Source organism: Sciurus carolinensis, chromosome 16, assembly GCF_902686445.1.
Source record: "Sciurus carolinensis chromosome 16, mSciCar1.2, whole genome shotgun sequence".
Classification (NCBI taxonomy): Eukaryota; Metazoa; Chordata; class Mammalia; order Rodentia; family Sciuridae; genus Sciurus; species Sciurus carolinensis.
The window spans coordinates 21548659-21575693 of record NC_062228.1 but is presented as its reverse complement, the minus strand read 5'-3'; the positions used below and the strand labels follow the sequence as shown (position 1 = coordinate 21575693).

The window sequence follows — 27035 nt, the reverse complement described above, 5'->3', positions numbered from 1 at the left end:
AAAGAAACAGAAGACTGGAAGTATGTGTAAAGGTTTAAACATCTTAAGTTTAAGACTTCATTTGCACATACAAGTGGAGATGCCGAGTTATAGCGTGCTGTTCAGGTCCCTTTGTGGGACATGTCCCATGATATTTTTATTATCTGTGTTAATAACTATGTTAATAGTACTCATTAGAGAATGATGAATTTATACAGAATACTGTAACTATTTTCTTTTAATGAGGGACTGGGAAAGCACTTCACCATGGAGTCACACCCCAGCCTGTTTTCTTGCTTTGCACTGTGTAGTGCACAGGCTCATTGCTCACACAGAGAGCTGGCTCTACCCAGTCCTTCTCAAGCACACTCTGTACTCACACCGGGGTTTCATTAAATATGTAGGTTCTGTTTCTCTAGAAGTGAGGTAAAAATCCAGTTTCTCCCCAGGAGATTCTAAGAGGAGGTACTCATCCTCATGTTGCTGGTCCTCAGATCACCCATTGAGTATCAGGGCTCTCAGGTGATCCCAGATCCTGTTCTGAGTTCTTCACCAGCTCCTGATTGCCTAGGAGCAAAGTTCCAGTTTCTGGGTGAGGGCTCTTCATGGGCCTGTTCTACTCTTTTATGGTTACTTTAGTTATCTTCCTTGTCTAATACCAACTTACATTCACACACACACACACACACACACACACACACACACACAGACCACACACATAACACTTAGCCCTTAACACTGAGCTTCTTACTATATTTTTTCAATGAGGTCTTTTTATTTCACATTTTATTCACCTTGTTCTCTACCAACGAGTGCTTTTCTCTTCTTAGCTCACCATTCCTGTTGGGCCTTTCGACATTCTACTGATATCATCTTTAGGCTGGGTTCTAAGTCTCCTATTTCGATCACAAGAAACCTTAGTTAATTCTATTTCACATTGTATTCAGATTATTGATCTTATGTTTTGATTCTCTCTGAAGCAGAACACACTCTGCTAAGCATATGCTAGGTGGTTATCAAATGCATAAAGTGATTCTTCTTATAAAAAAATTTACTAACAATTTTGAACAGTGATTTTGACTTTTGTTTTCTGTGCCCATTAGTAATAACTCCTATGAAAAGGTAGTTTAGCATGGGATTGAACCAGAGATTAAATCCCAACCTTGGTAACTGTGACCTCTTGACCAGTTGCTTAATTTTTAAGCCTTATTTTACAAAAAAAAGTATAAAAATTGAAACAAATTATCTCTAAAGCACTTAACAAATATAAACAGTAAGATTTTAGGAACATTAATTATACTATCAGAGCAGAAGAATGAAAACCTATCTTAACGAGATAGAAGACAAGCCATCAGTGAGAATTGGGAAACAACCATTGTTTGAATATTTAGTCCAAAATTAGTTCTCAAATGTGGGCGTTTTTAAAAAATATGAGCTCCCTATACCCATCCCCAGAGATTCCACTTCAGTGTAGTGCAAGGTCCAGATGTGTTATGATTCATTTTCTTCCCTCTTCTAACTTAGGATGTCTCAGCAGGGACGAACAATCATCTTCACCATTCATCAGCCTCGGTATTTCATCTTCAAGCTGTTCGACAGCCTCACCTTATTGGCCTCAGGAAAACTAATGTTCCACGGTCCTGCACAGGAGGCCTTGGGGTACTTTGAATCAGCAGGTGTGGTTGACCTTGTCATGCACTAGATCCTTCATTCGTAGCCTCCTGGGGAGAGTAGAGGGGTCAACAAAAGTGCTGCTTGATCTCTGTGCAGGCGCACCTTGGGTTCCCCACTGTAAAACATCTTTGGTCAGTTCGATGCTAATTTTTGCCTCATTTTGCAGCACTTGCTTGTTCTGTAGGTTTCCTTCCTTTTTGTATTTAGAGTGTGCATGTGTGCATGTGAGTGTTTCTACTGGGCCTTTGTTCTGCTTCACAGTTGTGGTGATTTTTCCCTGAAAGTTATATGATTAACTGGTTGAACCAACAGTCAGTTATTCCACCAATTGAATTTTTATGGAAAGGTCTAACATTATCTTCTTCTTCACCATATAGCAGATTGTGGTTTTTCATCTTTCCTTCTGACCTGTGATCTTGCTCTGCCTTCTTGAGGGTTCATGGAGAAGATACTGTATTTTCTAGAAAGATTAGATTGCAGATTTAGGCCTTGAATGGATTTGAGTGATCTGTTAGTCATTAGAATGACTAGTTCTAAATCTGAACTAGATGTGCCAAAATTTCTGAGTTACCTGATTCTTTGTATTTTGGGTTGAATTATATGATTTCTTTTAATGGCTTATGTGATCTGCTTTATTTTAGAAATTTGGGTATAATTGTAGATGCTTTTCTGTGATCTCAAATGCAGTTTAAATAGCTATCTTTCTTAATTTTTATGTTATGTCGGTTATTTAAAAATGATCAAGCATTTATGGATCTGAGGAATCCAGGGTAGATGAACTTAAGAGTCAGACCTCAGGACAAATTCAGATGATTGTGCCCCAAGAAGTTGAGGTAAGAGCCCAGGTGTGCTGTGCTGGTCACCTTTTCTTGATAATGCTGCTTTGGGGAACTGTTGTCTATTTGGAATATGGCAGCTTGAGAGGTGATCATTTGGACCTCTGTATTTAAGTGGCAGAGAAGCAATCATTGCTGACATGAATATTGCCATCACGGAATTTTCCAGGTGAATTTAGCACAGTGTACCCAGGCATTTAATACTTTTTTCATTGGACCTAGCTGTAGATTTATGAAGAAGTCCTGATAAACACCAGAGCATTTTAATAGTTCTTTGGGTTTCATGATTTATGATCAGTAATATAAAATGTTCTGAAGAGACAAATTAGGGGAGAAAAGAGCAAGAAGATGAGGGAGAATTTTTATGTTCTTTATCCATTTTCACCTCCATCATCCTTTGGAGGTGATTCGCTTTTTTTGTTGAGACCATCAGGTTGCGTTCTTTGGTTTTCTTTCCCAGGTTACCAGTATGAGCCCTACAACAACCCTGCATACTTCTTTCTGGACAACATTAAGAGAGACTCCTCTACTGTAGTATTAAATAGAAAGGAAGACGACTGTGAAGGTATGCTAGTCTCTTAGACTCACAGGTTTTTGCCTAATTGATTTGGCTGAAGTTTAGAAATATGCTGGTTCATTAAAACATTGCTTTTGAAATTATCCTAATGTCATATTCTGACACCAGTCAACAGATAGACCTTGTTGTTCATGAGTGCTGTATTTTTATTTAATTTATTAATGTACATTTATATGGTACTGTGAGTTGTAAATTGAGTTTCCATTAAAAATAAATATGCTTATGGTTTATATTACTTTCAAAATAAGAAACTTGGCACTTCATGCATTTGTACATAGTAGAAAGCAAGGACCAGATTTTATGTTATGAATTATAATTGTGGTAAGATGCCTATTTTAAGAACAAAAGTCCCCATAGTTAGGAAAATGTCAGTTTTCTGTATTCATAAGATTATGGCAGAAGTCTTGTCAATTAGCTGTGTTTACTAACATGTAAAGCAATGACAACACTCATGATTTTCTATATTGAAGCTTTAGAATTAAGGTGCTATCCAAGAAATGACTCACAGAAAAACAGGTTAAATTCATTGTTATCTATTAACAATGCTTCCCTTCTTTATCCCTTTTATTCCAAAGCCAACAGGGCTGAACAGTTTTCCAAGACAGAAGAGTCGGTCAGAGGCACCTTAGCTGAGTTTTATGCCAACTCCTCCTTCTACAGAGACACAGAAGCTAGATTACAGGAGCTCTCAGATGGTCAGAAGAGGAGCTCCGCCTTTGAGGAGGTCGCTGATGTCACCTCCTTCTGCCATCAATTCAGATGGAATCTCTGGCGTGCATTCAAAAACTCTCTCGGTTTTCCCTTCATCACTCTTCTTCAGGTAACCTACCAGACTCTTGTGCTCTTTTATACTGAAGTGGGAGCGATCTGGTTCTGATGTAGTCTCCGTCAGGATTATGGATCTTTAACCCACCCTTCCATTTACTTGTTATCCCCATTCTATTTTGGATATAGAAACAGTCAATAGAACAAGTAAAACAGTTTTTACACATGGAAAGATTTTTTTTGTTGTTTTGTTTGGTTTTGTTTTTGCTGAACTGCGGATTGGACCCATGGGTGCTCTACCACTGAGCTATAGTCCCAGCCCTTTTAAAAATTTTTTTATTTTGATACAAAATCTCACTAAGGTACCAAGTCTGGCCTCAAACTTGGGCTCCTCCAGCCTCAGCTTCCCTAGTTACTGGGACTACAGGTGTGCACCACCAGACCTCACAAGGCCATTTACTGTCTCACTATCTCTCTTAACTAAGATGAGGTAATATTTTACTTTTTTCTATTGGTTGGCTCTGGGGTGGTTGTTGATTATCACTCTTTAAGGTTTTGTAGTTGTTGTTTTTATTCTTACTCCCTGTGTCACACAAAATACTAGTTCTTCCAGACACTAGTCCATCACATATGTAAGGAAATCAGTTTCAATAGTTGTTTGGGGTTACTATTTCTATCATTAGTCACTGAGTCTCTGCTGAGTACTGGAAGATGTCATGTGATTTGTTCTAACGACATACTGCTGGCTACTTGTGCACCATAATATTCACATGTGAGTAATGTCACCTTTCAAATCACCTTTCAAATATATCTGAGGGTCTACATGCCTTTGAATTATAATATCAATTTTTTCAAACATTTTGATCTTTGGGATTTGGCATTTGTGTTGGAACATGAACACTTTTCTGTCCTGTCAATCATAGGGTAAAGTTTTCTTCTTTGAGAATAGATTTGATGTCATTTGGAGCATGTTAGTTCTATCAACCCAGGATACCCTTTTTCAAACAGTGGTGTGATATAATGAGTGGATTCTTCTTTGTGATTTGGGCTTTACTTTGAATTACTTGACTCTAAATTGGTTTATGAATGTCTTATCCGAAACACAGACACATGTATGGTAGTCAGTTGTGGGCAGACATGATAGTTATTTGCAGTGCACCTGAATTGTGTAAATTGTGTTTTGTTTTGGTTCTAGGTTTCCTTTTTTTTTTTTTTTTTTTTTTTTGTGACTGAGCCACATCCTCAGCTCTTTTTATTTTTAAAATTTCAAGACAGGGTCTCACTAAGCTGTAGTGTCTTGCTAAGTTGCTGAGGCTGGCTTCGAATTTGTGATCCTCTTGCCTCCGCCTGCTGAGTCACTGGGATCACAGGTGTGCACCACCAGGATGCCCTGGTCCTAGGCTTCCTTAAGGCGCACACAGCAGGCCGAGAGCCTTCAGGTGGCATGTTTAGCCTATTTGCCTCATCAGTGACCTCAGTTCCATAAAAGCCATTTCGGCAATGTTCAGAGAATGGCACTTTCTGGAATAAGGGCAGAACCTGGTAGCTCCCTGAGCTTAGTGGGACAAGTTTTGTTAAGGTTTTTAAATACTGGAGTGTTAGTGTAAGAGTAGGAAAATCCTTTTTGATCAAGAACCAGATGGTAAATATTTTAGGCTTTGCAGGCCAACATGGTCTTTGTCTCAGATAGTCAGCCTGCCATTTTAATGTGAAAGCAGCCATAAGCAAATGAACTGGACTGTGTTCTGATAAAACTTCATTCATGGACACTGAATATGTAGTAAATTTAATATCACAAGAAATATTATTCTTTACCTTTTTTTTTTTTCCAACTCTTTAGCAACCTAAAAACCATTCTAACTTTAGAGCAGAGCAAAAATAGGTGGCAGACCCAATTATGGCTCCTGGCCCCCAGACCACAGTTTACTGACCCCTTTGTCGTCATGGGGTTTTTTTTGGGGGGTGGGGGTTCCAGGGATTGAACTCAGGGGCACTCGACCACTGAGCCACATCCCCAGCCCTATTTTGTATTTTATTTAGATACAGGGTCTCACTGAACTGCTTAGTGCCTCGCCAATGCTGAGACTGGCTTTGAACTCTTGATCCTCCTACCTGAGACTCCTGAGCTGCTGGGATTACAGGCATAGACCACTGCGCCCAGTTGGCCTGGTGTTTTTAACCTTCTTTGTTTCTTTTTTACTTCTCTAAGTTTCCAACGTGGAGTTGTAAAAATGTTTTCTGACTCTCTGCTAATAATATCTTGTATGTGTTCTCCCAGAGTCCTAGTTTGATTTGAACTAGTTACATACATGATTCAGACTTGGCTTCTAACCAGAGGTTGCATTTATTTGGAACATCTTAGAATGTACTGATATCTGTATAAGAAAATTTAGAGTTCATTAAATGTGTCAAGGATTTTCTAATCTAATCAATTTGGAGGACTTTATCATTAATCTCTGAGAATAAATTTTCTATTAGCATATTAAGTATTTGATTCATTTGTTTTTTAGTGGAAAGCAACAAACATCCCTCAGAACACTCTTTGTGAAAAGTTGGTTAAACATATTTGATCAAAGAGTAACCTTTTGCAATAATTTATTTTTTAATCCTTCTGTTAAAAACAGAGGCCACACATGTACAGAGCTCATGGAGTGTCATTTGCCCCATTGTACAATATTTAGTTTGCCTAGTGGTTGTTTTTTTCTTCATGCTAGAAAAATTACACATGTAGACCTCATGAAAGTATGACATGATTTCAGAATTCATGATTTTGTCAGTGTGTTTGAAAACTGACTAAAAATAGTTTAAAAACTTTGAAACTTGTAAGAAACATTCTAATGATAATATTCAGTATAAACTGTCATATTTGAGTGCACAAGAAACAAAGAATGCAGAGTCTAGTTTGAAAGATTGACTATTCTAACGTACACCATAAGAAAATATAGGCTCGTATACATGTTCGTGCTGCATGTTGGCAGAGACATTGACATTTATTTTGGAAGCTTGATCTGATGACATGAAATAGAGTATATTCTGAGAGTAGTGAGGATATGCAGAATGGAGTTTTCCCCTAAATTTCTCTCTTATTAGCAAAGGTATGTTAAAGGACATGTCTCAAAGAAAACATTTAAATAATACTCTTTCTAGGCTATGGTCTTCACAAACCAGTCTTTTTTAATTATGAGTCCATTTTTCTACTTTGGCTTCTTCTTGCTTAAAATGTCCTTTACAGATTACTTTGTCTTGATACTATTGTATTGAGATTTTCTTTTCAGCTTTGAGGTTTTCAAGATATATAGTAAAAGATTTTGCTTTCTTTAGACTAACATTTCCTATGTTTTTATAATTTTCCCATGAATAATTAGAGTTAGCATTACTTGAATAAATTATATTATAATGTAACTGTATTTGTCAGCTTTTCATCACTGTGACCCAAAATACCAGACAAGAATACCTTAGAGGAGGAAAGGTTATTGTGGGCTTAGTTTCAGAGGTTCAGTATATTTTCAGCCAGTTCTAGTACTTTGGGTCCAAGATGAGGCAGCATATCACAGTGGGAGGGCTCAGTGGAAGAAAGCTACTCAGCTGTTGGCCATTGGGAAGCGGGTGGCAGGGGTGGAGCCAGGGATAAGATATAGTCCCAAGGGCAGGGCTCTAGTGACCTACTTCCTCTAGTCACTCCCACTTGCCTTAAGTTATTAATCCATCAAATGGATCAGGCCACTGCTCAAGTTATAGCTTTCATAATTTAATCATTTACCTCTGACCATTGCTGCACTGAGTAATATGTGAGCCTTTGAGAAAACACCACATATCCAAATTTTAACAGTTACCCTTAAGCCTTTGCTAATTGAGGCATCCTTTTGAGACTTTTTATTCTAAAAACAAAAGTGATGTATGTCAGGTCTCCTTGGGAGCCGTTCACACAAACTGAGTAGGTGAAGGTAGGTGAGGATGGGGAATGGGCCACTCAGGTGGGACAGGTTGACTCTAGGCCTCACTGCTGAGGTTGAAGGACAAGCAGTGATGGAGGAGATGGTGATGGAAGCACTTGGGTGCCCCCAGAGAGAGCCAGCTGAGGGTACTGGTGACAGTGACAATGCACTTTCTCATGCAAATGGGGTCTTACCAGAGGTGAAGTGGAAGGATCCTGTTCATCCCTACTTCCGTTTTTGTACAAAATTCCATTGTTAGAAATTGTGAATATATAGTTTTAAATTTTTATCATTTATTAATTTTGTGATACTGGGGATCAAATCCATTGTCTTACACATGCTAGGCAAGCACCATACTTGCGAGCTGCATTCCCAGCCCTGAAATTTTGTTTATTTCTAATCAGACTAAGACATCCTCTCATCTGAACCTCTTAAAGCATGAAATGATACATGTTCATGGGCACAAAAGTTGAGAGTTCAGTTAAGTCTAAAACTTTGGCCACTCGGACTTTAGTTTTTGCCTAAAAATGACTTCACCTAGCGCATGCTTGACTCCGTTACGCTGTAAGGTGTGGTGGGTCCAGAACCTCAACTGGCCCTATACCAGGAGAACCTTTTGGACCCTGACAGGAATCTTAGTTTGCCTAATCATCTGCTCTGATTTCTCGTCAGTTCCCCAAACAACAGATACCTTAATTTTCAATTTGAAATATAGAAAATATATAGAAAGCAGTCTAATAATGTACGTTGCTTTATATTCTCCCAGGGATTCTGGCCACGCCATTTAAAGTGTTGATCTCAATGGAGAGATTTGATTATGTAGCCATATATCTTGTAAGAATAAACTATATGCAAATATTTTACCTCTAATTGAAATTCTCTCCTTTTTTTTTTCATTTTTCTTTTTGATAAGCTGTTTGCCACAGTCATTCTGGGACTGATTGTAGGTGCCACCTTTCTTGTGCTAAAAAATGATTGTACTGAAATCCAGAATAGGTAAGTAAATTTGGATATCAATTTGAGAAAATGCTCTTACTTTTTTCAAGCTTATGAACATCCTTTAAGTATTTGAATTTATGGTCAGTGAATGTCACTGTTTTATTTTGGGTAGGATGAGTTAGTGCACTGAAGAATGAGTGGAACGATTAATTTTTTTACAGATGTATGTGTGTACATATGTAGTAGTAAGCTGTGCAACTCAAATTTTATCCTTTTTACTGTTCTTAAGTGGACAGTTGGGTGGTATCTAATATATACATGCGCAACTACCACCACCACCCAGTTCCAAACCGTTGTTTTCATCTTCCCAAATGGAATCTCCATGAATCAGTAACTCCCTAAACTCACTAACACCATTCTACTCTACATTTGGGAATTTGACTACTCTAGGAACCTTATAAACGTGGACTCCTGCAGTATTTGTCTTTTGGTGATTGACCTATTTCTCTTAGCATACTATCTTCAAGATTCCTCCAAGTTGTAGCATGTATTGGAATTTCTTTCCTTTTTAAGGCTCAGTAATAGCCCATTGTATCTGTCTATATATTCCATTTTATCTATTCAGCAGTCCATGTAAATTTGGGTTGCTTCTACCTTTTAGCTATTATGAATAATGTTGCTATGGGTTTATAAATATCTCTTTGAGTCCCTGCTTTCAGTTCTTTGGAGTAGATACCCAGAAATAGAACAGCTGGGCCATATGGTAATTCTGTTAATTTTTTGAGGATCTGAATCCTGACTTCCACTGCGGTTACTCCATTTTACATTTTTGCCAGTAGCAAACAAGAGTTCCAGTTTCCCCATATCCTTACCAAAAGTTGTTAATTTTTCCTTTTCTAAATAATAGACATCCACTGAATCTTTGGTAAAATGTCCTTTGTCCATTTTAAAATTGAATTAATTCCCTTTTTGGGTATGCAATTTGCAAATATTTTCTCCCACTGTGTAGGCTGTCTTTCACTCTCTTGATAGTGCATTTGGTACATAAACATTTGGAATTTGATATAGTCAAGTTTGTTTATTTTTCTTTTGTTACTTGTGAACCAGTTTCCTTTCTGGTTTTTAATTCATTTGACTTAAGGGTGTAAGTTTGGCTGGTAGCAATCAGTATTTCCTATTTTATGGATAACACTTATCTTAATGTTGTGGTCATTACCTAGTTTAATCACAATGTGCCCTTAAAAATCTCATTTCAGGATGAGAGTTTTTAATGACTGTCGTGTTCGTAACATAGGTGCTTAGCAACATCATAGACTTCAGGGTTCTCATCATAATTCATGTATGAAAACCACTCCTTGCTAGTCGCTGGACTCCATGCTTGACATCCATGGCCTCAGTACCTCCCAACAGCCAGAGGGGTGGATGGTCATATCCCCATTTTACTACTGAGGACGGTTGAGGTGTTGTGCCCAAAGGCTTGAGACCCCACAAGGACCACCAGAGACCACGATCAATGCAAGCAGCAAAGAGTCATTTATTAGCGAGTTCGAACCCGGTCCTCTGCGTCCTTAATCAACGACGCTAGGAGAGGCCCCGAGCCCTCGTCAGCAGGGTTTTTATAAGGAAAAGCAAGCAGTTTTACAGTGTTCTTCTAATTGGCTAACATTCGAACAGCTAAACCTCCCCTGGTTGGGTCCGGTCAATCTATTTGATTTTCATTGGGTCCTGTCAGAACTGAACGGTCCTAGAGGAAGAAGGGGGGAGGGAACAGGTGAACTATTCAGGAGCTGAGTCGGGGCTAGGCCCTGCTCTCGTCCTTGACGGATAAGGTCTCCAGGCAACTGCACATTCCTCGGACAAATATCTCTTAACAACCTTGGTAAGCACAGGGGCCCAGCAGTCCTGTTTGTCCTTGAGACAGTTAGCAGCACAGATACCACCCTGCTCTCAACAGAGGAAGGTTATATCAAATCTTTAACTGTCTGTTAGAGGCTGATTATTTTTTAAAGAATAAGTGTCAAAGACAATTTTTTTTCTTTTCTGTTTCCTCTCCCCTCCCCCGTCACCCTCCTCCTCCTCCTCCTCCTCCTCCTCCTCCTCCTTCTTCTTCTTCTTCTTCTTCCTCTCTCTCTCTCTCTCTCTCTCTCTCTCTCTCTCTCTCTCTCTCTCTCTCTTGCTGGCTCTAGTGCTAGGGCCTAAATCCACATGCACTCTACTATTGAGCTACATCCCTGGCACTTTTTCTTTTTTTATTTTGAGAAAGTTTCACTGTGTTACCCAGACTGGCCTTAAACTTGTAATCCTCCAGCCTTGACCTCCTCAGTAGCTGTGATTACAGGTGTGTATCACAGTACCTAGCTAAATATTGATTCCTTGAATAAAACCAACTTTTCTTCTGTGTGGAATCAGATAGTGTTACACTATGATATGGAGATTTTCCTGAGTTATGCCATACTTTTACCATCCCTAAAGGCTTAGATCTCTGGGTTATTTCCAAACATAGTAGTACTTGGTTTGTGCCCTGTGTAGACTCCATTTCTTAATCCAACAGGACCTAAAGACTGTGCTCCTATTATATGCCTGGAAGCATTTGAAAAAAATATTGAGAATCTATCCTTAATAGGAAATTTAAAGACAAACTAAAAAGCCAAGCATTAAAGGTCTTAGTAGAAAACTATAGAGAATATAGGAGAGCTTTAGTAATTTCTTCAGGTTTTTTTGGAGAAATTGGACATTTTTCTTGTTTTAATTTGTATTTTTGCCTTATATCTACTACCATTTTTTTTTTTTTATAAAAAGTTGGACTATGTGAAAATGGCCTCTGTGTATAGCTTATATAATCTGTCCTGGGGTGATCATTAGTTGATTCTTTTGGTTTGAAAATAATATTTCAGGGCTGGGGCTGTAGCTCAGTGGTAGAGCGCTTACCTAGCCCTGGGTTCGATCCTCTGTACCATATAAAAATAAACTGATAAAATAAAGATATTGTGTTCATTTATAACACAAAAAATTTTTAAAAGAAAACAATGTTTCAGTTTCATTTCTGGAAGCAAATTCTTAAAGCTTTCTTCAGGGGTGACTATCAGTGCTTCATCTTTTGAAATTGCTGGGGAGGCCAGTGGTTTAGTTCTTCTGTGGGATGGAGCACTGTCTTTGCATTTTCTTTGTGTAGCAGAGGAACTGGGTTTCAATCTTGTGTGGAGTGTGAACTCCTCTGACTCCATAGCCTTACAGAACTGTGGTGACAGCTAAATGAATTAGGAAAAAGGTGTTTTAAAATAATTGGATCCAGTGATCCCACTTCTGGGAATTAACGTGAAATATTTAAGATTAGTTCATTGAGGAGCTATCTGCACGCTTATGTTCATTGAAGTACACTTCACAATAACCAAGTTGAGGATTGAATCTAAGTGTCCATCCTCAGATAAATGAATAAGGAAAGTGAGGCAGAGTCCTGCTCAGCTCTAAGAAAGGAATTTTTTCAATAGTGACAACAGGGATGGAAGTGGACAACATTATGCTAAATAGGTTGAACTCTTAGAAGCAAAGAGTAAAATGGAGATTGCCGGGGGCTGAGGGGCAGGAAAAACAAGGGGAAGATGGTCAAGCATACAAAGTCTCAGGAGGAATAAGGGTATTTTTTTCTTTGAGATATATTACAAAATGTGAATATAGTAAATATTAATATATGTATATATTTTAAAATTGCTGAGAATTCATTTCAAATGCTCTTACCATACATATTTAAAGTGGTAGATATTACCTTATCTTGATTTAGTTCATAAACCATAACTTCACTTTGTACTCATAAACATGTAAATATAATTTGTCAACTTATTAAAATAAATCAGATAAATAAGTAGATAATACAGATGTGACTTGCCACATTGGAAAGAATCTGAATGCATTAAATAACCCTAAATATAAAAAATCTTTAATATAAAATAAATTATCCTGTTTTAGAAGGAATTTCATTGTCTCTTTTTTCAGAATCATGAACACCACTGTACTGTTAGATGTAACACAACATATTAAACTGAATCTTTGTCATTTCCCATGTTCCTCAAGTTAGCTTTTGACTTGATGTTAGGTTTATACCTGGCTCAAAAGTTGTGCAGCTGCTTTTCTATTAGGCCTGACTGATTTCCATTCAGTTTAATCATTGTATAAACATTTATATTTTAAATAGCCTGTACATTTACTTCTTCATTCTGTGGGTACTATTGAAAATTCTTGTATGTGTATTTTGCCCTTAAAGTATCTGGGGTTCTTCACAATTTTTAAATATGTTCTCTGGCTTTTGATATTTCAATGATGTGTCACATCATCTCTGTTTTCAAAAAGTTACAACTAACATCCTCCATATTGATTAAACTGTTTGGTTGTGTGGTGAAGCCCATACAAGTATGAAGTATGTGGGGTTTCTTTCATAACATCTGTGTATCTATCCAAGTGTGGACTAACTAAACATTTTCCTTTTTAAACCTCAATTATTTTGCTAAACAAAGAAGCATTGTCTTCCTTTTCACACAGGTGCACAAATTGTTTTTTTTTTTTTTTTTTTATCAATCAGGATCAGTTTGATTTATTTTCTGAGCACTCTGGGAACCTGGGCAGGGTGGTTGTTCCATGCCAAGGCTAGCTGTCAAGGCTTTGCTGATGGTCAGGTACAGGGTGTCTGTAGTATAGAGCTGAGTGCAGGTTCCTTCCACTGACTGGCATGTTCCTTCCACGTCTCACTTTTTTCTTTACTCCACCTGAAAACCAAATTGGGTAAGTGAATGTTTTAATACTTTGGGACTTTATTTATCTTCCAAATATACATTAGTAGTGATAATGATAATTTTTTTTAAAAAATTGAAGTTGGTAGTATTTTTGTGACCCATGAATTAGCTCAGGCTGCCATGACTAAATGCTGTAGACTTGGTGGCTTTAAAAAACAGAAATTCATTTTCTCTCAGTTCTAGAGAGTGGAAATCTGAGCTCAGAGTTCCATTCCAGAGGGTTAGTCTCCTGCGAAGGTCTCTTCCTGGCTAACAGGTAGCAACCTTCACTCTGTACCTCTCATGGCAGAGCAGCCTGGACATTTCTTCTTCTTATAAGGACACTAATCACATCTTGGGTCTCTACTCTGATGATCTCATCTAACATTATTTACTGAGTTACCTACTTCTAAATACCCTCATATTTGGGGTTATTGCCTCCACATTTCATTTTTTGGTAACAGAAGTCATTTCACCTGTGCTAAGACCATGAATTTCAAATAGGGCTATAATATGGAATTACAGGGGCACCATTGTGGAGAAACAGAGAGAGGGAGAGACCTCATGGGTTCTTGCTTCCCTCTCAGTTTTAACAAGAACAGTTCTGCACCTTTTAAAGGAAAAAAATCTATTCATGTTATGTCATTTGTGGAAAGAGTTTGTGGGTAGAAAACTGAGCTAATGGCAATGACTTGACTGTAATACTTTTGTTCCTGTTCTGTCCTGGCAGAGCCTGGGCACTGTATGTGCTGATTGCCTTCCAGTGTTTCAGCAGTGTGACAGCTGGGGAGATCTTTGAGCTCCAGAAGAAACTGTTTAAGTGAGTAGGTCTCTGTTTCAAAGTAGGCATTGGTAGCTTTTGGTCAAACAGGTCACCTCCAGAATTGGGACAAGGATGTCATCTTGAAGAGTGCCACAAACTGTGTATACTCACCATGCACAGTGTGAACTTCTGAGGTATAGCTTGGGATTACCAATATTAACTGAGAAAACACGGTCACGGGAGGATAAAAAAATCAAGAGTATGTGGAACCTACCACTAAGGGAAAAGAGAGTTTTGCAGTTAGATATGACCAGTCAATTCCAATGCTGCAGGGAAGCCAGCAGTAATAGTGTGGAAAGTATCTTTGTGATTTTAGGAAATGACAGGTCATTGTGACCCTTGCAAGAAAAGTTTGAGGTGCTTGGTAGAAAGTAAATGTTGGCATCAGCAGCAAATTGGAGATGGGTAATAAAATTGACAAAGGATATGATTTAGTTGCTTAGCCCTCAGTGGATAGAGGATTGGAAAGAGCCAGAGGGCAGCCTTACAGTAAAGAGCAAGCTGGTTTTGTTTCTTCTGCTTTTCAAAACTGGAAGAGATTAACCGATAAGTACACGCCAAGGTTAGGAATACTCAGAGAGCAAAGGAGTAAGGACACTGGTGGAAGAATTTGAAATTATGGAAGGGATGTCAGGAAGAGGGAAGATGAGGATTTGGTATCTGAAAGGATGTATTGTTGAAAGACATGATCATTGAAGGAAGAAGTCTTTTTTTTTTTTAACATGAGAGCAGCAGAAATAAAAAGAGTTTATGAAACTGCACCTGCATTTGGGGGCCTTGGAGAATAACAAGTTTACCTTTTTCACAATCAGGAGTGGGGAGAAGAAAATCCTGTTACCACTGAGATTAGCCCTTGAAGTGCTGCTTTTCAGGCAGAGCCAGCCTCAGAGGAGGAGCAGAGTCTCTGAGGAGAGTAAGGAGATGCAGACTGTGTGTCTCTGGAGGGGTGAGGTAGGCTAGAGTGGGCAGCAGCAGGATGGGTGCTGTCATGAGAGAGGGTCACAGTATGAGCCTCTTGGGGCAGATCCCTAGGGAGGCTGCCCTGAGATAAAGAAGGACTTTGGGGTCAGCCTGAAGCCTGTAGGCAGCTGCGGTGTCAGACCTGGTGTCTGCAGGAGTCTGCGCAGCAGCATCTCACCCGGGCTGTGCCTTCTTGGACTCATCTGGATGTGTGATTTGTGTTTTTGTTCTGTAGACACGAGTACGTCAGTGGATACTACAGAGTGTTGCCTTATTTCTTTGGAGAACTCTTATCTGAATTACTACCCAGGAGGTTTTTGCCAAGTGTCCTATTTAATTTTATACTATACTTCATGTTAAGTAAGTAGCAAGAGGAAGAAGATGTGTCTTTAGTTTGAATATGAGGTGATGCCAATTTCTGTGAGCACTTTTATGGTTATTAAAACTACAAACCAAGCTGTATGTAAGCTATGGAAGTACATATACCCATTGTGCACTCTCTGAAATAACTGTTCACTGTTGTTGTCAAGACTTTTTCCAGCTGAACATCTTTTTTTTTTTAACTGGTATTAGGAACTCAACCAAGTGTGAGCATGATAGGCAATTTTATTTTTATTTTGTTTTGAGATGGAGTCTTGATAAGTTACACAGGCCTGCTTTGAATTTGGGATCCTTCTGCCTCAGCTTCCCAGATACCTGGAATTGCCAGTGTGCACCCCTGTAACTGGGCCAATCAAACTTTAAAACAATTTATAAACTGCATTTACCAAGAGATGCTGTGTGTCATATACAAACATGGAAGAAATTATAAAACTACTTGATATTTATGGCTTATCTCTCTATCTACTCTCTATATCTACATATGTTTCTATGTAGAGATAAAATACAGATAGGTAATTCCTGTACTATGTATAGGGATGTATTGTGAGGGATAAGAAAGTCGATATACACATATATTCTTTCCCTCTAATCAGAGAAAGAAAGATGATAAATTTGGTGTTTATTTATTTAATAAAATACCTATTTGATGGCTGTAGATGAATTCCTTTGTGCATTAGACTCAGGCTTCACTTCAGGTACTACATCAGGATTTCCACATCTTCCCCCACCCTCTCATTAACACACACACAAGAAATATCTGTTTTTGACAACATACTGCAAAATAAGAACCACTGATAGAGCTTAAACTTTCTGTTTTACAAATCAGATATATCATAAAGAATTATGAAATTTAGACCCCCAGGCTGCTGATCAGTGTTCTTCAAATGTTCCAAAACCCTTAGATAGTATGACTCAGAGCATTAGCTTGTTATGGTTTACAGAGTACTTAATTTAACCCATTTTCAATCACAGCCATGTGGTGGTTTGTTCATGGGGACCTAGGTTATGGGGATACCTTTCCTTCCCCCAGGTATTTTTAAAAATATTGTATTAGTGCATTATAGTTATACATAATAATGGGGTTCTTGTTGACATAATTATACAAGCATGGAATTTAATTTGCTCCAGTTCAGTCCCTAGTACTTCCCCCCTTTCCTCCCACTGTGGGACCTTAAAATTTGAATCCCAATTTCTTCACTAATACATTCACAGAAAACCTTGAACAACGTGGAGCTGTCTGGATACGTGAATGTGTTGTTGAGAAGTTTCCTGTGACAGTAGAATTTTGGCTGTTTGTGTTGCCCCTGTCTCTCCATCTCAGCAACTTAGAAGTTGTTCATCTTTACACATAAAGGAGCATAGATGTTACGTGGAAAGTACTTTTGCAGCAAATGTAAAAAAGAAAACCGTGTGATAACTTTATGTGGCTACATGGAAGGAAACAATAATGACAGTTGGATAGCGGGTGACTTTTTTTCATGCTGATATTAGTTGATGAGAATGTTGTAGTGTTATTTGCAAAATAAACAATCTCAAATACGAGGTGACCTGGGCAGCTGGACTGACTCTTTCTTTTCCCTCCAAGGGTTGAAACTAGATGTGGAGGCTTTCTTCATGCTGATGTCTATTGTCTTACTGGTGGCTTATGCCACCAGTTCCATGGCCCTGGTGCTGGGAGCAGGGGAGAAGGCAATGGACATGAAGACATTTCTTGTGAACCTCTATTTTGTGTTTATGATGGTGAGTGTGAACTGTATCACTTTGGGGGGAATCTGTCCCCTTGTTCTTCCTGCTCCTTCGCCTGTCCTATAAAACCTGCTTTTAGGATTCTGTATGGGACGCTAATGCTTTCAGGAGGCCATACAGTTGATATTACAGAATGTACCTCGTTCCTCCTGGCCCGTTTCCAGTCTTTTCTGCTAATGTCCTAATTTTGTCACTATAACTTAACCATATCCTCACTAATGAGCTTTTAAAAATACTTCTGGGTGACATATTATGAAACCTTGATAAAGTGGAAACTCAAAACCCAGAATTATTATGTTTGGCTAATTGCCTCATGAAAACAACAGGTTCTCTGTCTGACCTTCGTGCTGGTGTTAGAGAATTGCCAGCTCTTTAACCAGCAGAGATGGTTTGGTTGGATTGTGTAACTTCAAGGTAAAAGTGAAGATCCATTGGAAGTTCAACAGTTGTGGCATGGAAAGTCGAACTGAAGTGCCTCTTATATTTTGAAAAGAAGTATTGAAAGCACTGGAAAATCCAAAGTCCACAGTACTAGGTTTCCTCCCTTATGGATTCCTGATGTTCTCTTATATCAATATATTTCTGCACATCTTTTGATTGTTTTTAATGTTTACTTAGTTTAATCTTATATGCTTTAAATTTTGTACTCAAAATGATGAATCAGCAGATAACTAGTTACCAGTCTTCCCCCTGGGACATGAATTAAACAGGAGTGCTTCTCCTATTAATCCACACATCCATTCTGCCACAGTAGGAGATGTCTTTCAATGATACAGATTTATTATAAGTTCTTGCCAAAGTTTAATTCTTCTGTTGGTGAATTTGGCAACTACAATGTGTATCGTGAAGGGATAAATCTTGTTATAGTTCCTACGCTGTCGTACAACAAATAAAATGCAGTTTCAATAAATGCAGTTTTGTTTGATTTGATGCTTTGCCTAATTCTTATGTAAAGAATTCCAAATGGAATTTTAAAAACCAATTATGAAACCACATTTCACCCAGAGTTGCTGTTATATACTAAGCACTTGGTTAGGTCCAGTCTAAACATATGCACACACACCCCAACACTGTCGTTGTTCTGCATATCCTAGTGCATCTCACACCACTTAGGACAAGTGTTATATGAACCTTGTAGCTATCTCTCGTTCGTCTCTAGCAGTCCTTCCTGGCATCTCTACTGCGATACTGCTTTCTGGTAGCTTAAAATGGAGGTATTGACTATGTTTTCTGCTAAACTTCACTATGTTATTCTTTTTTGAGTTTTAGAGCTTTTGGGCATTGAAGCCAGCATTCAGAATCCCAAATTATTCCTAGACATGGGTACAAAAAGTAAACTCTTGTAAATAACAAATCTTATTATTGTGTAGAAGAGAGGAGCATGTGATGCTCAGGATTCTTCTGGTGTATGTTCTAGATGTCCAGGTTCATGAGGGGGACAGATAGTGGTGGTATAATTCAAATAGTCAGTCATGACTACTTGAAGGAACATGAACATCAGTCCTTCATGTTCCACATCTAAAGAGTCAACCAACCATGGAAAAAAAAAACTTCTCAAAACAAAACTTGCATCGTACTGAAAATGTACACTTTTTTTTTCTTGTCATCAGTCCCAAAACTATACAGCATAATTTTTTTTACTTGGTGGTTACTTGTGGTATGTTCCAAAAGAAATATGGAATTGATTTAAAACATACAGAATATGTATATTTAAAGTATACAGGATATATAGGGTTATATGCAAATATTATGTCATTTTAGAAATAAGGGATATAAGCATTGTCAGATTTTGGTATCTATGAGTGCGAGTTGCTGAAGGCTCCCTAACTAATCCCTGTCAGATACTAAGGGATGACCTTACTTCTTAATCTTCCATTGTGTACAGTTACAGACCAATTTAAACACACAATCTTGATAATAAAGAATCTTCCTAAATAAGTGGAATATATAATGTAGATTACAGGTATATTGCTCTTCTTTTAGTACCATAAACTGCCTTAGCCATACAGAGGTATATACATGAAGAGGACCAAAATTAGTATTTAGAAGTAAGTGAAAGAAATTTTAAGGAAGAGTGGTGCTAGTAGAAATGTTTAGAAGGCTGTAGAGTTCTTGTAGAGGGTCTTGTTTAGAGTCCTCATGACACTTGGTCTTGCTTTTTGTAGGTTTTCTTGGGTATGTCACTGAATTTTGGAACCACAATACCGTGGCTCTCATGGTTTGAGTACTTCAGTATTCCTCATTATGGCTACATGGTAAGATGTCCTTATTTGCCATTGTGACAGAGTTCTCAAAGTGGGAACAACCAAAATAAATCCTAATTGTCTAATTTCCATGGGCATGAACTATGAACTTCTTCCTTCCAGGAATTGTCTTTCAGGAAGGTATGTGGGGTTTTTCAGTCACATCATTATTTGAGGAAGAGGAAGTCTGGGGAGAAATCTAGCAAACAGGAAAAGTTAGCTTGACTAATTAATAAAAAACATATTTTGTGTTTTAGTTTAATCAGGGAATCAATGGGAGGAAGGGAGACTGGAACACATTGTTTATATTGAAATTGAATTTAAGAGAGCGTCAGAAGACCATCTAATACCCAGAGCCATATTGGCAAGTGAATCAACTCCAAATAAAGCTGTGTCTTAGCATAGTGTAACCAAATTTCTAACTCCCAGAATTATAACTGCTTTTTGATGAAAACAAGGAAGAAAACATTGTTATTATAAATTGACAATGTTCACTGAGCACTGTTGTATCATTTTAATTATAGTTTTTATGGGATTATAAGATTGAGTGAGAAGAAGGACATTTGGGTTATCTAGCCAGAGGTCTCCCTTTTTTGCCAATGAGAGGCAACATCTCAAACCTACGCCTCTTGATTATTAGGGAAAATATATCAGCTGCTGTGCTGTGACAAAGGCTATGAATGTGAGACTTGGAATATTTTTAGAAGCAACAATGAAGATTAAACAAGGACATAATTGTGATAATTCTTTGGCAACTGTAAAATTTTCAGTAATGGGGAGTTAATCTAGGGACCTGTGCATGCTAGGCAAGCACTCTATCCTTGAACTACTTCCCCAGCCCTTTTTATTTTTTAAAACAGGGTCTCCTTATCTTGAGTTGCCCAGGCTGGCCTTGAACTTGCTGTCCTCCTGCCTGAGTCTCCCCATCAGCTGGATTACCAGTGTGTACTTCTGTACCTGGCATCTGGAAACTTTTTGAAATTTAAAACTATTTATCTTCCCTTATGATATAGGCTTTGCAGCATAATGAATTTTTGGGACGAAACTTCTGTCCAGGACTCAGTACAACAGAAAGCAGTGGCTGCACCAGCTATGTGATGTAAGTTTCCATTCAATGTCAAAATGAGATTCCTCACCACTGTGGTGAGATATAGAAAGTCCCCTGGGTTTAGAGCCCAAGCACAATGAATCTTTCTGAACATAAGTTTTCTCACTCATAAAGTGACTTGTTATACGCAGATGCATGTGAACATGCTGTACTTGTATTCCACTATAGTCAATATTGTATTAAATGTGGAGAAATGTTTGTTTTCTCCCTTTGGAAAAATTATTTTGATGTTTTGATTGTGAGTTCAAGTTCTTATTTTTCAGAACGTTTGAATTTGAAATGGATGTTTTGATAGTTTAGCAAGGGTTTATGGTCTCTGAACTGAACAGATTATATGGTGCCTATGAGCCCAGCCCATGGACAGTAATAAGAACCAAGAGGGCAGTGATTGCCTCAGGGAAGTGAACGCTGGCCCCAAGGTCCTGGGATGGGAGACATCGTGAAGTCAGAGGCTGCTCAGTTGCGTGTATGTGTGTGGAAACTGACTTGGAATACTTCCTATCATAGAATGACCTTTAGAGAAAAAAAATATGTATTTCAGTAAATTTAAAAGGACATCTTATTTTCATATAATATCATTAAAACACAAATGCAGATTTTAATAAAATTAGAAGATCTTGCTTTAAAATTTTGATAATGCTTTTTACCTTTTCAATGATTGTTGTCAATGGTTTGACTTCAATGCTTATATTAATAAGAAAAAAGAGAATGCTGGAATATCCTGCATTTTTCATATAGTATAGAAATAATTCTATACCAATCAGAAAATCTGTGAAGAGGTGTTTTCTTCACTTTCCCACTCTCTTTTTGATCTGAGTGTGGCACAAAATCAGTGCCAAGTTGCTGTCAGAATAAAGTAGATGGAAAAAATGGGACCAGATAAAAAGGAGCAGCCACAGGCTTCATGCTCACAGGGGTTAACCTCAGAAAAGGAAGGACAAAGCTCTTATTACAGCAAAGAGAGGCCACAGATGTTTTTATAACACTAAATTCCAAGAGATGGAACAATAGGCACAAGAATGGCAGCTGTCAGTTATTGTGGCTGCATCAGGTGTTTTTAGTATCAGGTGCTTTTCCACCTGTGGCAGGAATGCTCTGTCCTGTTCTGCTGCAGCTGGTACTTCAGTTCTGGTTCTGATTCCTGGGCCGCAGGTGACATCCTATGACTCAGTATCTGTGATGCTCTTCACTGTCTTGGTGCAAGAGCTGACAGACAGCACTCTGGCTAGAAGCCTGCTCCCTTTTGGTCCTATTTCAAATTCTTAGCCTGAGTTTTTAGGACGGCTGTCTTGTGGGTGAGCAGAACTACGGGGAGCTTTGATCTTCTTAGCAAGGCGTTAGAGCTGAGGGTCACCCATTGGGAGTTAGCCCTCAGGGGGAAGTCTCAGTGAAAGTTTACCATACGCATCTTTCCTTCGAAGAGAGCAGCATTATAGATTTGTGAATGAAAGAATCTAAGAGGCTAGAAACTTGCTCTGCAGTATGTCTCTGTAGGCTTGGCCAAGTTTTTAAGTCTACTTCCTCTCCTCTTTTAAATGTGTATATCTCTATCCCCTTGGATTGTTTTTCGATATAACTAAACAAGTTGCTCAGCACAGGATTCCGCAAAATTATAAGCACTCAATGACTTTTAGCTATTATATATGAAGGACTAACTCCTAATAATTTGGATAACTTAGAGGTTTCTTTAACAAAAGACTAGTGAATATATTCAGTAAAATTTGACAGATGCTAGGAATTTAGATGTGTTTTTTTGAATTGAATTTCAGATGTACCGGTGAAGAATTCTTGACCATCCAGGGCATTGATCTCTCGCCTTGGGGCTTGTGGAAGAATCTCCTGAGTCTGACTTGTATGATTCTTGTGTTCCTCACAGTTACCTATCTAAAACTGGTATTTCTCAAAAAATATTCTTAAATTCTCCTTTAATTTACCATGAATTACCCTCACATTCAAAAGGAGCACCTGGATTTATTTTAAGTATCCAATGAAGACATCTTGTGGTCTTGGGTTCAGCTGCCATCACACTGTTGTATAGTAACAATTATTATCAATAGAAACATTCAGAAAAATCACAACAAACTGTATTATACATGAAAGAACCCAAGCTAAACACTAACAAGATTATGCATTACATATTAGTTCATCTCTACAGACAGTAACCAAGAAGGAAAAAAAAAAAAATTTTATTGACCTAAAATGGAATTCTAGAAAATGCTTGTCAAGTGAATAATATCTCTAGTATCAGTATTCTCATCTTCAAAATGAATAAGCCAGTTGATAGTCCTCCAGTTTTAATTGTCTGTGAATCTCTGATCTGCCATTGTTGAATAAGTAATACATATATGAAGCTTTATGAAAGTACTAAATCTAAAATATGTTAGAAAAATCAGTATTATTTCTAGGATAAGAAAAGTCATGATGACTGAGAAACATGTCTTTGATAAGCTTTTTGAGGTTGGTGGAATTCACTGATACTTTCCTTGTGGAATTGTAAGAGCTCAGGAGTCTTGGCTGGGGGCTTAGGGCTACAGGAGCAGTAGAGAGCCAGGGGTCTGGAGACATGGCTTTTGTGCCATTTCTGGAACATTCTGTTCTGAAGTCACTTCACTTCCTGGCATGATTCAGTGGTATATACTCTGGTTGCACCCTTATCTCCTGCGGAGCCTTGCTATGCTACACGGCTGGCCCTGCCTGTCCCACCACGCAGCTCCTGAAGAGCCATCTCTGTGACGAACTTGCCAGAGCTGGATTTTACCATTTCCAAGATCCTCTCACCTCTGAAAATGTTGCATTCGTGGTTTAATAACTTGTGTATCTCTGCTTACACAGAGTCCTCCCACCTCTTGTAACACCTCATTTATTTCCACAGGCCGCCTTTGCTAGGAATGGGAAGTATTTACCAGTGCTATGAAAGTGTTTTTATACAGGAAAATTATTGATTTTTGTATGCTGATTTTGTAATCTGCTATTTTACCAAATTTGTTTTTAGCTCTAACAATTTTTTAGTGGAGTTTTGGGATCTTCTAGGTATAGGATCATACCATCTATAAACTGGTATTTTGACTTCTTCCTGTCCTATTTTTATTCCTTTTATTTCCTTCTCTTGCCAAATTGCTCTGCCTTGAATGTCTAGAGCTGTATTAAATAGGAATGGTGAGAGTGAATAACCTTGTCTTGTCCCAAATTTAAAAGGAAATGCTTTCAATTTTTCCCCATTTACTAATGAGGTTGCATTTGGAATTTTTTTAAACTTTATTTTATTTGTTTATTTTTTATGTGATGTTGAGGATTGAACCCAGTGCCTCACACATGCTAGGCAAGCACTTTACCACTGAACCACAACCCCAGGCTAGGGGTTTTTCATATATAGCCTTATGATGTTGACATAGGTTCTTTCTATCCCTAGTTTTTTCTGTATTTTTATCATGAATGGGTGCCAAATTTTGTCAAGGGCCTTCTCTGCATCTACTGAGATTACGAAGTGATTTTGGTCCTTAATTTTGTTTATTTTATGAATTTTATTTATTCATTTACATATATTAAATCATTCTTTTATCTCTGGAATAAAACCAACTTGTTCATGGTATACAGTCTTACTAGGTTGAACACAATTTGCTGACATTTTATTAAGTATTTTTGCATCTAAGTTCATCAGGGATATTGGTCTGTAGTTTTCTTTGCTTGACATTTCCTTATCTGGCTTTGGTATGACTGTGATATTACAGAGGATGAATTTGGAAATGTTCTTCCTCTTTCTAATACATAGAATAATTTGAGGAGTATTGACTTTAGTTCTTCTTTAAAGGTTTGGTAAAATTCAGCTGAGAAACCATGTGGTCCTGGGCTTTCCTTGTTGGAAGATTTATTAGTGCTGGTATCTTATTACAGGTTACTAGTCTTTTTAGGTTTTCTGTGTCCTCTTGATTCAATTTTGGCAGATTGTATTTGTCTAGAAATGTATACATTTCCTTTAGCCTTTCCAATTAGAGTATAAGTTTTCAAAATAATATGTAATGATCTGTTGCATCTGAGATGTCTGTGGTGATTTCTCCTTTTTCATCTCTAATTTTATTAATTTTGGTTTTCCTTCTTTTCCTTTTGGTTAGTTTGGCTAAGGGTTTATCAATCTTGTTTAACTTTTCAAAGATCCAACTCTTTGTTTCATTGATCCTTTTTATTTTATTTTTTTCAAATTTGTAATACACATCCATCAATTAGTTTTGATTCTAATCTTTAAATATATAACCACTCCTCACTCAGAGTTCCCTATGTTCACACTTCTTCAGTCCATAGAAACATTTATATCTATATTTAGTCACAAAGTATGCCTACCAAAACAACCAAAATTATTGATACCTACTTTTTCAGTTAATAAGGATGTAGATATATTCTTTTATATTTGTCCTCCCTTTTATTGTAATAATGCCTTTTTATATTTTTTATTGTATTAAGAAACACATAATAAAAATTAATTACAGGAATAGTTTTGAAAGTGTGAATTTATTTTTCATAAGTTGAAGAACAAAATGTTACTTCTTTAAAATTAACTTAAGGGTATGTATATATTCTTATGAATTTTGTTGATATTTTATGAGATGTCAGATTTAATATATAATGGAGGGACCAGTTAATTTGGTTTAAAATAAAAGAAACCACATGAATAAGTGAATGCTACTTGCTACTGATACTCCAGATACTCTTGTCAGGCTGTCAAGCAAGACTGCAAGAAGACTGCTGCTGTGGAAGTTTCCTTGGTATGTTGCGGGTAGGAGGGAGGAAGGGGAGAAATAGCTGGAAAGAGATGTTTGGAGAGAGATGTTAAAGAGGAAGTGCACGTATCTCTTTCCCTATCTTTGAAGCCACCCTCCATGATCTTTAGAATTTTATTAACATTTATAGCATCTACAGACTTGAAAAGTAGCATCACTCATTTATGAGATGTCTTTGGCCTACTCTAGTGCTTGTTCAATGGGCTTCAGGACAGAACATCAAGGTGTCAGGAATGGAACTTTCATTGGGTCCCATGACAGCTGGGGCTCTCACCAAGGCTGCTATACTGATGACCTCTGCTGGGGCTTGAGCCCTCAGCAGCAGGACCTGACACTGAATTCTCAGTATGGTCCTGCTATTTTAGACATCCAGACTATCTGGAAACTTGGTGGCAAAATGATTACATGCAATAACTGAATGATTTTCCTGACATATGCATGGACTACTATCTTGGGCAATAGATCCTTACAAAGGCATTGCCTTTCCAGAAATGTTTTTGTTTCATGTATGTCTACTTTTGCCCCTTGATGACAAAGCATTTTGATAAAGACCATTATAATATACGAAGCCTAAAATATTTACTCCTTTCATTTATATATAAGCTTGCAGACCTCTACATTAAACCAATCGTGTTTGTTCCTAATAATTGGATACTCAGGTCCATGAATCAAGCAATATTGCCCTCTCACAATATTATTTTCATTAACTAAATTTTACAATTTATGCTTTCTGTCTCTGCAACTTTAGGCCCTGCTGGATTAGAAGTCCTGAATCCTAAAGATTCAGGGGACCGGGGCACCTGGAAATAAAGGAAAGGTTCTATGGAATCTGACAGTGTCTGTCACTTAGTCACTTTGGGATTTCCACACTACTAGATCAGCAGCAAAGAAAGACCTTAAAATGTTGGTCATCCCTGTCACCTGGAAGGCTCTGGTTTTTGCTACATAATCGGCTGAGAATTCATAGAGGAAATTTGGAGTTTCCATGTCCCACATGGTGGTAGGGACATGAGAGCCAAGAGTCTGAGCCCTTAGGTTTGAAGATGTGGATCACTGTGCCAGACAGGCAGCTTAGTAGAGCTGAAGTACTGGCAAAGAATGAGGACCTTCCAGAAAGGATGGTATAGGAGAGAAGTAAAGAGTTATGGTCAAAGCCTGTAACTGGCAGCAGCAGTGGAAACCAGCTCGTTCCATGAACCCTCTGGATTGTTTTCTAAAGATTACAACTAGTTGCTCAAATAGTCAGAAGGACTGAAAGCAATCACGAGTGGATCTGCGTGGTGTGAGGGGAGACTGCAGCGGGTGCTGCTGGTGCTGTCATGTCTCCTCTGTGCTCCCACACTTTTGGTTGCATCTGTGGTGGACAGTTCCATGTGAGTTGGGCTCATTCTGACAGCATTCCTCTTCAAGCCTGTACCACGCCCTTCTCCAAATCTGAAATAATTTCAGCTCTTGTGTAAGTGTAGCTGGAAATTGCAGTCATTAACACCCCAGGAGCACCTCAACCAACAGGGTTCATGCCAGGAAGAAATGC

The 27035-nt window shown here is 38.0% G+C and overlaps 1 protein-coding gene across 1 annotated transcript in view; it reads left to right on the top strand.

Annotated features, from left to right (window-relative positions):
• Positions 1-25205, top strand: part of LOC124967353 (broad substrate specificity ATP-binding cassette transporter ABCG2-like) — a 37426-nt gene extending 12221 nt beyond the window's left edge. Inside the window, exons 6-15 of the mRNA XM_047529561.1 lie at positions 1504-1655; positions 2950-3054; positions 3642-3886; positions 8680-8762; positions 14199-14288; positions 15487-15611; positions 17218-17372; positions 19544-19633; positions 20635-20720; positions 22499-25205. Of these exons, the coding sequence (XP_047385517.1) occupies positions 1504-1655; positions 2950-3054; positions 3642-3886; positions 8680-8762; positions 14199-14288; positions 15487-15611; positions 17218-17372; positions 19544-19633; positions 20635-20720; positions 22499-22646 (1279 nt within the window). The 3' untranslated portion in view covers positions 22647-25205. The remainder of the gene's footprint in view (positions 1-1503; positions 1656-2949; positions 3055-3641; positions 3887-8679; positions 8763-14198; positions 14289-15486; positions 15612-17217; positions 17373-19543; positions 19634-20634; positions 20721-22498) is intronic.
• Positions 25206-27035: the final 1830 nt, after the last annotated feature.